We start from the raw sequence: 14,588 nt of genomic DNA, 5'->3' as shown, positions 1-14,588 counted from the left end.
GAGATGAATATTCATGAGATCGTGTAACTAATCACAATGTCATTTATTTATTTTTCTTACATGTTTTACTTTTTTTTTCTATCTACCAGTTTTTCCTGACAGACAGAGCTGTATACTTTCTGCTTTGGAACATCCGACTGGGACACGAACACGCTGGCTTGGATTTCTGGCTGAGTTCCATACGTGTCCACGCCCCTAAAGCTCCCATCTTTGTGGTTGGAACACATCTTGATCAGGTGAGTGAGCTCAAGGAATGCCATTTTTGAATTGAGGAAAAGTTTTGATCTAATGCCTTTTATATATATAACCATTATCAAGCTGTTAATAATAAGACATGAGATTTCTCAGTCATATTTTTAAAAATTTAGCATTTATATAGCGCAATATCCACTAAATGTGCTCAAAGCACTTTACAAGGGGTCCCTTGTTAACAGCAACATTTAACATGTAGGACGGGACATAAAGCCTGTTAGGCGATATTACAATTTTTCGGAAAAAGACAACGCTGTTTATGGCAAGGTACTCATTTTACACCTGAGTTCGGTGAGAGAATGTGAATAAAGAGCCTTTTCCAAGGACTCAACTATGCGCCGAGCGTGAGGCTCGAACCCAGGACCTTCTGATCCGAAAGCGAGTGTCATACCACTAGACCACATAGCCGCACAGTTTTATATATATAACCATTATCAAGCTGTTGATAATAAGATATGAGATTTCTCAGTCATATTTACATGAGGAATGATGTGGGGGAAAAGACGTTGTAAACAGGAATAGTTGAAAGGAAAGGGAAGTAGAGGAAGACAAAACAAAAAAAAAAGATGATGAAGAATCTGTCAGAGGTCTCAATATGTTGATTTCATGTGGATGTATGGGAGGTGTTGATATCTTTAATATATGTGATGACCTGGGTGGGGATCCTGACCTCCCATAGTGGGCAGGGGGGTACATACTGTGTCTTCTATCCCCTTATATCTGTTTTCCAACATGTTTTCTGTCTTTGTCTCGGAATGAGATTACCTGGTTTTGTCCTGGCACTGGCCGGAATCCTCACTGGGAGGGAAACAGTCAAATGCATAGTTATTGTTTTGGGAGATTATATTATTTTCCTTATAAATCATCTCTCTGTTATGTATTATTATATTTGTTATTCTTAATGTATAATGTAAGCATTTGAGTGTATTCCTCTTTGTTGGATTTTGTGCTTGTGTCTGGATGAGACTTATATGTGATCTCAAACTAAGTACATTGGTGGTATTCTCTTGGAATCTACATCTGATCCCTATTTGTTCTCAGTTCCCCTTTGTCTTACTTTTTCTTGGGTGCTTTAATTGTAATTCTAGAACTTTTTACTATCCCATCTTGTTCCTTTTTACTGGCGCTAATATGACCTAAATGTGTTGCAAGCGCCGTAAAGCCCTTAAAAACAAACAAACAAAACAGATGTGATGACGATGACACGAGAGGATTGGATTGACATGATAGGAGGTGTCTGTAACATATCTGTCACTTGATTGGTTGATTGATTGATAGAAAAGTTGGTAATTGTAATGCCATTTTGTAGACAGAATATTTTATTATTAGTTGTATTTTTTGTAAATGTATCTCGATCTTGTTTTCCACTGTTTTTTAGGGTTTGGGTTGTTTTGTTTTTTTGTTGTTTTTATTTGTTTTTTTTTCATTAAAAAGTAATTGGATTTTTTTGTCAATTCAGGTATCCAAAGTGGAGTTGCCGATGAAGGAAATGCAGTCAAAATTTCCACAGATTTGTGGCTTTCATTTTGTTTCCTCACACACAGGCAAGGTACGTACTGCATGAACAGTTAAAAAAAACAAAAAATAAAAACTTTTGAATTTATATTGTCAGATTTTTCTCTGACACCCCCCCCCCCCCCCCCCCCATCTTCTCTCCATCTTGCAGTGAGTGAGTAGTTGGTCTGTTAGATCGGGTGGAAAGTAATTTGCGATGCTCTTTTGTCCTTTCCAAAGGGTAGCAAGCAATCATATGGCCCATTTAATGACTTTGAAACATGGATAAACTCTAACTCTATGAGCCTTTTTTAAAATAAAGCACTCCTTTTTTAAAAGAAATATTCAGTCATATGTAGAGCGACACAAAGTTTTAAAAGTAGAGGAAAAAAATTACTAATATTCAAAAAGTAAAGTTGTTTGTCATTACCTATTCATTGTGTTGTTTTTTATTTATTTATTTCTTTATTTGTTTATTTATTTATTTATATATTTATTTATCTATTTATTTATTTATTTTATTTATTTATTTATGTATTTATTTATTTATTTATTTATTTATTTCTTATTAATTTGTTTTTAATTTCAAAGGGTATTGAAGCACTTCAAGAGCACATGATTCAAGTGACCTTGACCCAGAGGTATATGGGTGAGAGAATACCTGGCGTTTGGTTGACCTTTGAGGAAAACTTGAAGAGGTAGGCTTATTTTGTAAATTTTGAGTGTTGGCCCATGTATACTTATTAGCAGGTCTGATGATGGAATTCAATAATGGACCTGATTTAGCATTGTGGTAATGGCCAAAAATGTTGCATTAGTTTGAGAGTATTTCTATTAAAATGATGATGAGTTCAAATCAATTTAGGTTATCGCACCTGCAAATAAGTATACTCTGCCGGTGGCCTTTTTTATTACTTACATATATCCAAACCAACGACCATCTGAGCTCTAGCCCTTCGGTCTTGTGCATAGCCCTACTATAATACTGGCCAAAGCACCAGGATGATTGACCTTAGGGGTTAAGGCTATCGTATTCGTTACACAAGGCGGGGAAATTGAATGCGATTGAATGTGATTAGGTACCGTGTGTAGTCAGTAATAAAATTTTCGCCATTCTTTGTTTCGTTGTGTTCGTAACACAGAGAGGGGTTATTGAATACGTAATTAGGTACCATGCGTAGTCAGTAATAAAATTTTCGCCATTCTTTGTTTCGTTGTGTTAGTTACACAGAGCGGGGAAATTGAATACGTAATAAGGTACCGTGTGTAGTAGGTACCGTGTGAAGTGAGCAATCACATGTTCATTCTTTGTTTCGACTTCACTGGTCACAACTGCTTTGTTTTCTCTCGCTTCATTCAATTCGCTGGATTTTTTAAATTTTATGTTTTTAATTAAGTGGAAATGTGATTATCATTGTTGACATTCAGGAATTTAGTTTACTATACCGTGTGAAGTGAGCAATCACATTTTCATTCTTTGTTTCGACTTCACTGGTCACAACTGCTTTTGTTTTCTCTCGCTTCATTCAATTTGCTGGATTTTTTTAAATTTTATGTTTTTAATTATGTGGAAATGTGATTATCATTGTTGACATTCAGGAATTTAGTTTACTATTTCTTTATCGGATTATTTATTCATTTTTCTAAATCACTACTTGACTTAGAATTCCATCATCATGGGAAAGAAATGCAGCACGTATGGCTGCAAGTCGGGCTATGCTAGTGCGACAGAAAAAATTCCAGTGTACAGTTTTCCTCTTGATCTTAATGAAAAGTTGAAATGGGTTCAAGCCATGCCTGACCAATTATCTGTTGATCAAGTGACCAAATATATGGCTAAACATTTTCCAGATTCAAAAATGAAGAAAGCAGGAAAATTTATGGTACCAGCTGTCAGCTGACCCTCCCACATATTTCCCTGACGCACCATCATCGTGTGCTGGTGTCCCTCAATCAAAAGGTAGAACAACAACAAAATCAACCGCTGCATCTAGGGTTCCTGATGAGGATCAACAATTGAAAGAATTTCGTATGAAAGACATATTAAAATCCTCTACATTTCCTGACGATCTGCAGAAAAAATTAGAAAATTACTCAGGTACTTTAATTTGGGGAAAAGACGATAACTTTTCTTTCCTTAGTGAATCGAGAGATGGGCCTATTTATGCTTTTTCAATTCATTTTACTTCCTTGGGTGTAGACAAACACGGAAACATAAAGGGAATTATTTATGAAGCATACGCAGGTGTCAAAAAAGTAAAGCACCCTGCTATTTGTAAAGAAATCAAATGCTGGTCACAATGCCAGGAGCTAGTTAATTTCATTTGCTCATCTATTGACACCCAGGATGACAAATTCAAATTTATTGAGAGACAAATATTTCTGATGTACCTTCCAAAAAACAAAAGGATATATGCAATGGATGATTTATGCAAAGCATTTTCATGGTATGCCGTTTAAAGACATCTGTATTCTCAATTGAGAGAGGTACTTCAACTTCCATCAATAACAACACTTCAAAGAGTAACGAGATCAGCAAAGAACATTGATGATGTCAAACTTTTTTCGTCTTTTTTTTTATTCTAAAGAAGAAAGGGGCAGGGCTTGCATTATAATTGCAGATGAAGTTTATGTCAAAGCTTCATTAACGTACAGAGGTAATTTTATTTATGAGGAATACCAGCTCCATGAGTGATGCACATTTTTGGTGTTGTAAAAAAATGTATTAATTAAATTAATAAATATTTAGTGAATAGTACAAGGGCTTACTTTTCCGAATTGAAACGATAAACAAATAAATAATCAAGTAAATATAACACAATAAATAACCATTTGACCATTTATATGTAATACATTTTCATAGATTCACCCTGGCCATTGTGTCCGTCACAGGGTTACATTTACCTATCTAAAAGTGTAAAATAAAATCGTAGAGTATTGAAATGTTGATGACATAATTTAATATTAATATGACATAATTTAAAAATTCTGTTTAAGACAGTAAGGAAGTATCAGATAAAACTAGAAGGAGCTTTGAATATTAAAGTGACAAATATTTCAGAATCATTGCAATCAGGTTTACAGTAAGTCTTAAAATAAAGGTCATACTTTAAATTTCTTGTAAATCTCATTAAACCATATTTATCTATCTTTTCATAATACAGTAATTATGTTACAGTGCCTATTACTGGGATGCCCAATGCTCATGTATAGAATCGATTTAAGAATAGAATATTGTGGTTACAGGCATATACAAATTGAATCTGGTGTGATCAGACAGGTAATATTTAAAAGTATGACCTTTCATTTTTTGATACAACTTATTATTACAATAAATTTACATTTTAGGAGGGGAGGTATTCGGCAAAGCTCAAGATCAGCATGGAAAGCTTGCAAGAACATTATTTTGTATTATGGTGAAATGTTTATTTACGAGGAAAAAGTTTTTAGTCTAGCTAGTTCCATGACATTCTCTTAATGCAGAGTTCGCCTATCGGTGCATCTCTATAGTGTTATTCAAACTCTTGAAGCGTATAATTTTAAAGTGACACTGCCTAGCATTTCCATCAGAGAATAAGAGTAAAGCAACAAGAAAAGTTGCCAAATTATCATCAACATCAATGTAACCAACTAAAACATCGCCACTGTTGCTTGTTTAACACCGCATTTAAGGTAAGATGCAATCTTCATCATCATCATTGACACCACATATCATTATCATCATTGTCATCACCATCATCATTTGTCCCTTCCCCAATCTTTTATTATCTCTCAAACATAATGTCTCAACATATGTTCGTTGTTACTCATCAAAGTTCAGTGTTGACTATCAAACTGCCCACTACTGTTAAAAGAAACAAAATCCCCCAAAGGTCTCTCTCTCTCCTCTCTCTCTCTCTCTCTCTCTCTCTCTCCTCTCTCTCTCTCTCTCTCTCTCCTCTCTCCTCTCTCTCTCTCTCTCGTTGTTGTATTTTTAGTCCATCTCAAATAAAGTTTTGTGTACGCTTATTTCTATACAAAGCTTAACTTGCTATCTCGTCATGATTTATAATTTGAATATAATATAGACTATTTATTAGTAAATCATCCCTCCGACACGTTTAATGAGATAAATAATTACAACTCGCCTCTTACATCACTGCCCATTGCATACCGGTCTTTAGTAATTCTCACTAACACTAGACTAACACACTACCTGCACACTACACAGCGCTAGTCAATGGCCTTAACCAACTCGGCTCGATACGCGTGCGCCAAGGCCTTGACTCTTTTAGTACGCCATGGTCTTGTGCCATGATGTGCACCTGGAACAACTACAAAAGATGTCTAACTTCTATGTCATGGCACAAGACTGAAGGGCTAGAGCTCAGGTGGTCGCTGGTTCGGATAAGTAATTAAGTGCCATGATCTGCAGTGGACTTTATGAGTTGCATACGTTGATGCAAAAGATGTAAGTGTCCACTTTATAAAAGATTTGATATTCTCTGACTTGCAATTTAAGACATACATTTAAAAAGACAAATAAACATATTTTCAACATTGTTAACAAGCAGTGTATTTAGAATAATCTGAAAAAGTGTGAATGAAACTGTCCAACAAAGAAAGGAGATAAAAACAAATTTAAAATACACCCCGAAAATTCAGCCCGTCTAGAATTTCAGACCTAAGACCTCCTGATTATACATGTTTTCTTGGGAATAAGACTCTTTACACACAACACTGCACTCCACTCACATGTAAATGGGTACCTTTGGACAGTAAGAAGAGAATGAATTAAAGTTGTCTTTAAAACTCATTTTTCTCCTTTGAATTCACTTTGACATAATGCCAGTAGGTGAACTTTATTTTCTACTTTTTGTTATTAATGTTGAGGAGAAATGTATAATTTGATTGTTACTTAAACCTTCTCTGATTGGTCCTACTTTTTAAGTAATTGAAGGTAGAAGAGAAATATATAATTTGATTGTTATTTAAACCTTCCGCTGGTTAGGTCAACATTTTAAAAGATATGTATTATTAAGTTGAGGAGAAATTATAATTTGATTTTAAAACTTTACTCTGATTAGTTCTAGTTTTTGTTATTGAAGGTAGAGGAGAAATGTATAATTTGATTGTTATTTAAACCTTACTCGGATGAGTCAACTTTTAAAAAAGATATATATTATTGAAGTTAAAGGAGAAATGTATAATTTGATTGTTACTAAAGACGTACTCTCATTGGTTCTTCCCTTTTTTATATTATAGAAGCTAGAAGAGAAATGTATAATTTGATTGTCATGTAAACTAAAAACTAGAGCTGAAAGAGTAGAAAATGTATATTATTGATTGTTATTTAAACCTTTCTCTGATTAACTCTACTTTTTAAAGATATATTATTGAAGTAGAGAGAAAAAGGGATATAAAGTAATGTTATTTAACCATAATCTGATTGGCTCTAAATTTTTCCTATATTACTGAAGTTAAAAGAGAAATATATGATTTAATTGTTACTTAAACCTTGCTCTGGATTTATTTTTTTTTTCTAATTATTTTTTCTTTTCATTTTTATCACTTTTCAGCCTTTGAATAAAGGAGGAAAGTGGGATTAGAATTCAGGAGCTGGAGGAACAGGGCGAATGTATAATTTGATTTTAAACTTTACTCTGTATTTAGTTCTAGTTTTTGTTATTGAGTAGAGGAGAAATGTATCATTTGATTGTTATTTAAACTTACTAGGGATTGAGTCAACTTTTAAAAAGGATATATATTATTGAAGTTAAAAGGAGAAATGTATAATTTGATTGTTACTAAAAACGTACTCCTTTTTTTATTATAGAAGCTAGAAGAGAAAGGGATAATTTGATTGTCAGGGTAAACAAAAAAACTAGGCTTGAAAGAGTAGAAATGTTTTATTTTGTTTGTTTTTTAAAACCCTTTCCCTTCTGTTTAACTCTATTTTTTAAAAATATATTATTGAAGCTACGGGAAAAAGGGTTTTAAAATTTTAAATTGGTTTTTTAAACCAAAATTCTAAATTGGCTCTCCCTTTTTCTTTTATTACTGAATTTAAAAGAGAAATATATGATTTAATTTTTTACTTTAACCCTTGCCTGATTTTTTTTTTCCCCTTTTTTTTTCTTTCAATTTTATCATTTTTCCCAGCATTGAAAAAGGAACGTGTTTGGAATTCAAGGAGCTGGAAACGGGCAAATAGGGTGGAATTTGTGACGCTAATATGTGATTTTGATTCAGAAAGAATGAGCCCTTTGTTCTTATTAAATTAGAAATTAAGTTGTGTAATTGTTCTTTTAAGGGTTTCAACAAAATTGATCAGTTTGGGAGGGAAAACTACACTCATTCCTATTTTTTTCCCAGTTCCCTTTTTCTTATTTTTTTCTTGGGGGGGGCAGGGGGAAAATTCCCTGTGTCTTCTATCCCCCCATCCCCCTTTTTCCCCAATTGTTTCCTGTCATTGTTTTGGGAAATGGTTTATTATTTTTGGGTCTGATCCTTGTTGGATTTTTCCTTGGCTGGGAGGGTTTATAATCGAATGTTTTTTTTATATTTGGGGAGATGATTTTTTTTTCCCGTTAAAATCGCTCTCTTTTAGGCATTGTTTTAAATGTTTATTTTTACTTTTAATATTAAAAGATTGGTCAACCTCTCTTGTTATGCATTGTATTATGATTATTTATACATATTATATTATAGATTGGAAAACATTTTGAGTGATTCCACTAATTTGGGACCTTCTTGTGTCTGGATGAGACTTTAGGTGATCTTCCCAACTAAATACTTTGACGTGTGCTCTTGGAATCAACATTTGTTTCCTATATTGAACCAATTCCCCCTTCGTCTTACCTTTTCTTTGGGCTTTAATTGTAATTCTAGAACTATTAACAATCGCCAATTCCTTCCTTTTTACTGCACGATAATGCGATGGCAAGCGCATTAAAACCCTAAAAGCAAAAAACAAAACAAAACAGATATGACTTTATTTGTTTAAATGTTCTATAAGGTGGCAACATGGAGTGGGCTTTGTGTCTTGTGCATGCACTTACCCTCGCTACCTAGCATGTCCCTGTTTTTAGGCCCACGAATTGACAATTAATAATATAAAATTATATTAAATAATAATAATAATATTAATTTAATCTATTTGTCCAAATTAAAGCAATTCAGATGTGAGGTAAACAACTCGTCATTTTAGTGATTCAAGTATGCAACAACAACACATTTATCAAAAATATTCGAAACATGCCGTACTCCTAACATACACGCTTGCACATTATTTCTGATGTACCTTCCAAAAAACAAAAGGATATATGCAATGGATGATTTATGCAAAGCATTTTCATGGTATGCCGTTTAAAGACATCTGTATTCTCAATTGAGAGAGGTACTTCAACTTCCATCAATAACAACACTTCAAAGAGTAACGAGATCAGCAAAGAACATTGATGATGTCAAACTTTTTTCGTCTTTTTTTTTATTCTAAAGAAGAAAGGGGCAGGGCTTGCATTATAATTGCAGATGAAGTTTATGTCAAAGCTTCATTAACGTACAGAGGTAATTTTATTTATGAGGAATACCAGCTCCATGAGTGATGCACATTTTTGGTGTTGTAAAAAAATGTATTAATTAAATTAATAAATATTTAGTGAATAGTACAAGGGCTTACTTTTCCGAATTGAAACGATAAACAAATAAATAATCAAGTAAATATAACACAATAAATAACCATTTGACCATTTATATGTAATACATTTTCATAGATTCACCCTGGCCATTGTGTCCGTCACAGGGTTACATTTACCTATCTAAAAGTGTAAAATAAAATCGTAGAGTATTGAAATGTTGATGACATAATTTAATATTAATATGACATAATTTAAAAATTCTGTTTAAGACAGTAAGGAAGTATCAGATAAAACTAGAAGGAGCTTTGAATATTAAAGTGACAAATATTTCAGAATCATTGCAATCAGGTTTACAGTAAGTCTTAAAATAAAGGTCATACTTTAAATTTCTTGTAAATCTCATTAAACCATATTTATCTATCTTTTCATAATACAGTAATTATGTTACAGTGCCTATTACTGGGATGCCCAATGCTCATGTATAGAATCGATTTAAGAATAGAATATTGTGGTTACAGGCATATACAAATTGAATCTGGTGTGATCAGACAGGTAATATTTAAAAGTATGACCTTTCATTTTTTGATACAACTTATTATTACAATAAATTTACATTTTAGGAGGGGAGGTATTCGGCAAAGCTCAAGATCAGCATGGAAAGCTTGCAAGAACATTATTTTGTATTATGGTGAAATGTTTATTTACGAGGAAAAAGTTTTTAGTCTAGCTAGTTCCATGACATTCTCTTAATGCAGAGTTCGCCTATCGGTGCATCTCTATAGTGTTATTCAAACTCTTGAAGCGTATAATTTTAAAGTGACACTGCCTAGCATTTCCATCAGAGAATAAGAGTAAAGCAACAAGAAAAGTTGCCAAATTATCATCAACATCAATGTAACCAACTAAAACATCGCCACTGTTGCTTGTTTAACACCGCATTTAAGGTAAGATGCAATCTTCATCATCATCATTGACACCACATATCATTATCATCATTGTCATCACCATCATCATTTGTCCCTTCCCCAATCTTTTATTATCTCTCAAACATAATGTCTCAACATATGTTCGTTGTTACTCATCAAAGTTCAGTGTTGACTATCAAACTGCCCACTACTGTTAAAAAGAAACAAAATCCCCCAAAGGTCTCTCTCTCTCTCTCTCTCTCTCTCTCTCTCTCTCTCTCTCTCTCTCTCTCTCTCTCTCTCTCTCTCTCTCTCTCTCTCGTTGTTGTATTTTTAGTCCATCTCAAATAAAGTTTTGTGTACGCTTATTTCTATACAAAGCTTAACTTGCCATTTCGTCATGATTTATAATTTGAATATAATATAGACTATTTATTAGTAAATCATCCCTCCGACACGTTTAATGAGATAAATAATTACAACTCGCCTCTTACATCACTGCCCATTGCATACCGGTCTTTAGTAATTCTCACTAACACTAGACTAACACACTACCTGCACACTACACAGCGCTAGTCAATGGCCTTAACCAACTCGGCTCGATACGCGTGCGCCAAGGCCTTGACTCTTTTAGTACGCCATGGTCTTGTGCCATGATGTGCACCTGGAACAACTACAAAAGATGTCTAACTTCTATGTCATGGCACAAGACTGAAGGGCTAGAGCTCAGGTGGTCGCTGGTTCGGATAAGTAATTAAGTGCCATGATCTGCAGTGGACTTTATGAGTTGCATACGTTGATGCAAAAGATGTAAGTGTCCACTTTATAAAAGATTTGATATTCTCTGACTTGCAATTTAAGACATACATTTAAAAAGACAAATAAACATATTTTCAACATTGTTAACAAGCAGTGTATTTAGAATAATCTGAAAAAGTGTGAATGAAACTGTCCAACAAAGAAAGGAGATAAAAACAAATTTAAAATACACCCCGAAAATTCAGCCCGTCTAGAATTTCAGACCTAAGACCTCCTGATTATACATGTTTTCTTGGGAATAAGACTCTTTACACACAACACTGCACTCCACTCACATGTAAATGGGTACCTTTGGACAGTAAGAAGAGAATGAATTAAAGTTGTCTTTAAACTCATTTTTCTCCTTTGAATTCACTTTGACATAATGCCAGTAGGTGAACTTTATTTTCTACTTTTTGTTATTAATGTTGAGGAGAAATGTATAATTTGATTGTTACTTAAACCTTCTCTGATTGGTCCTACTTTTTAAGTAATTGAAGGTAGAAGAGAAATATATAATTTGATTGTTATTTAAACCTTCCACGGGTTAGGTCAACATTTTAAAAGATATGTATTATTTAAGTTGAGGAGAAATGTATAATTTGATTTTTAAAACTTTACTCTGATTAGTTCTAGTTTTTGTTATTGAAGGTAGAGGAGAAATGTATAATTTGATTGTTATTTAAACCTTACTCGGATTGAGTCAACTTTTAAAAAGATATATATTATTGAAGTTAAAGGAGAAATGTATAATTTGATTGTTACTAAAAACGTACTCAGATTGGTTCTCCCTTTTTTATATTATAGAAGCTGGAAGAGAAATGTATAATTTGATTGTCATGTAAACTAAAAACTAGAGCTTGAAAGAGTAGAAATGTATATTTTGATTGTTATTCAAACCTTACTCTGATTAACTCTACTTTTAAAAAATATATTATTGAAGCTAGAGGAGAAAGGTATAATTTAATTGTTATTTAAACATAATCTGATTGGCTCTACTTTTTCTTATATTACTGAAGTTAAAAGAGAAATATATGATTTAATTGTTACTTAAACCTTGCTCTGATTTTTTTCTACTTTTTTTTCTTTCAATTTTATCACTTTTCAGCATTGAAAACAGGAACGTGATAGAATTCAAGGAGCTGGAGAACAGGGCGAATAGGAGTGGAATTTGTGATGATAATGATGTGAGTTTGATTCAGAAAGAATGAGTCCTGTTCTCATTAAATTAGAAATTAAGTTGTGTAATTGTTCTATAAGTTTGCAACAACTTGAGCAGATTGGAGTGGAATCTACATCTCATCCCTATTTGTTCCCAGTTCCCCTTTGTCTTACTTTTTCTTGGGTCTGGGTGGGGATCCTGACCTCCCATAGTGGGCAGGGAGGTACATACTGTGTCTTCTATCCCCCCCATACTCGTTTTCCAATTGTTTCCTGTCATTGTCTTGGAATGAGATTACTTAGTTTTGTCCTGATCCTTGCTGGAGTTCCTTGGCTGGGAGGGATATAGTCGAATGTATAGTTATAGTTTTGGGAGATGATATTTTTTTCCTTGTAAATCATCTCTCTGTTATGCATTGTATTATGTTTAGTTTACATATTATATTATATGATTGGTAAACATTTGAGTGTATTCCTCTTAGTTGGGACCTGTGCTTGTGTCTGGATGAGACTTTTAGGTGATCTCAAACTGATTACTTTGACGGTGTGCTCTTGGAATCTACATTTGTTTCCTATTTGAACCAATTCCCCTTCGTCTTACCTTTTCTTTTGTGCTTTAATTGTAATTCTAGAACGTTTTACTATCCCATTTCCTTCCTTTTTACTGGCACTGATAATGCGTTGCAAGCGCAGTAAAACCCTTAAAAACAAAAAAACAAAACAAAACAGATAGGAATTATTTGTATAAATGTTCTATAATGTTGGCAACATTGATGTGGCTTTGTGGTCTTGTGGTATGACACTTACCCTCCGACCTGCATGTCCCTGGTTTGAGTCCCACTGTAGGTGGTGGACAATTAATAATATAAAGATTATATAATAATAATAATAATAATAATAATAATCTATATTGTCCAAATTAAAGGCAATTCATGTGAGGTAAACAATGCTCAGTTTGGTTCATGGTATGAACATCAACACATTTACAAATATAGACACAGCCGTACTCGAACATACACGCTGTTGTCGCTTGCACATTGTTTCTACACATGTATACAAAAGAAATGACCGTACATACATACACACATACATACACACATACATACATACACACATACATACACACATACATACATACATACATACATACATACATACATACATACATACATACATACATACATACATACATACATACATACATATCAAAATTGTTTATTTCAGGAAATATACATGATAATGTAACAAGGGTAACATATTCATTGACATAATACCATTTCCTAAAATAATGTACAATATATAGAGCTGGAGTATTAATTTGAACAGTGAAGTTTCAGACTCTGCCACAGAATGTCCCAGAGGTAATAATGATAGTAGTGTTGATGACGATGATAATGATGATGATGATGATGATGACGATGATGAAGATGTAATAAGGCGATAGGTCGCTAGTCGTCGGCGTTGTCCTTGTTCCCATTCTTTTTTGGTACCAGTGTTATGATACTGTGTTTCCAGTCTGGGGGGACTTTTTGATATTTTAAACAGGTGTTAAAGATGGCCGTAAAAATTGGTGCCAGTTTGTTTATATTTTGTTTTATATATTTATAGGTGACACCGTCTGCCCCTGGTGACTTTTCATTAGGTAATTTTTTAACACAGCTTGTGAGTTCGTCGATTGTAAACTCACTTGTTGATGATGTCCATGCGGGAGGGGGGATAGTGACATCATCGGACCAGGGTGTGTCACTAATGTTTATATTGTTTCGTTGACATTTTTCTTTATAGGCAGTCTCTACTGTGTTGATATCTATCTCACAACTTGAGTGTGTTTGTTTACATCCGTTTCTAATAATATCAATAGCTTTTCGTTGGTGGTTTACGAATATTGCTGTGAGTTCTTGTCATGTCACCTCTTTTTACTCCTATGCTCTTGGTGTGTTGTTTTGGATAAGGGAGGGCATAATGGAGGACTTTATATCTATTATTTTTATTTCGATGTATTTTAATAGAGCTTCATAATTGTTGATCGGGTCTTTTATAATTTTTTTTCATCGGTCCATCTGGGAATTTTGTTAAGATTCGTTTGCAGTAGCGGAGAAATTCAATGCTAAACGGCTGTCCATTATCGGGTCTTTGGATTTGGAATGTGTTGTTTTTGATGAAAACACTGTGTAGTGTTGAAAATAATTTTATCCATTTCGATGGGTTGGAGTGACAAAAAGTTGGTTTAATTTTAATGGGTTGTGTAGATATAGTATGTCTGAACATACCTTCTTGTTGTATAAACTTATTCCAAGAAGAATTACTGGTCGGTTCATGCTGATACTGGAGCCAATTAGAAATGTCAAACAAATCACAA

The 14,588-nt window shown here is 33.5% G+C and overlaps 1 protein-coding gene across 1 annotated transcript in view; it reads left to right on the top strand.

The window, feature by feature from the left end:
• The window catches only part of LOC144957240 (uncharacterized), a 126,930-nt gene that overhangs the window by 87,316 nt on the left and 25,026 nt on the right, over positions 1-14,588 (top strand). Inside the window, exons 42-45 of the mRNA XM_078888315.1 lie at positions 90-236; positions 1,712-1,801; positions 2,338-2,444; positions 12,177-12,255. Coding sequence (XP_078744441.1) covers positions 90-236; positions 1,712-1,801; positions 2,338-2,444; positions 12,177-12,255 — 423 coding nt within the window. The remainder of the gene's footprint in view (positions 1-89; positions 237-1,711; positions 1,802-2,337; positions 2,445-12,176; positions 12,256-14,588) is intronic.

The sequence above is a fragment of the Berghia stephanieae genome, chromosome 11, assembly GCF_034508935.2.
Source record: "Berghia stephanieae isolate SIO BIC M18660-M18661 chromosome 11, UCSD_Bste_1.3, whole genome shotgun sequence".
Classification (NCBI taxonomy): Eukaryota; Metazoa; Mollusca; class Gastropoda; order Nudibranchia; family Aeolidiidae; genus Berghia; species Berghia stephanieae.
This window is presented reverse-complemented; position numbering and strand designations above follow the sequence as displayed.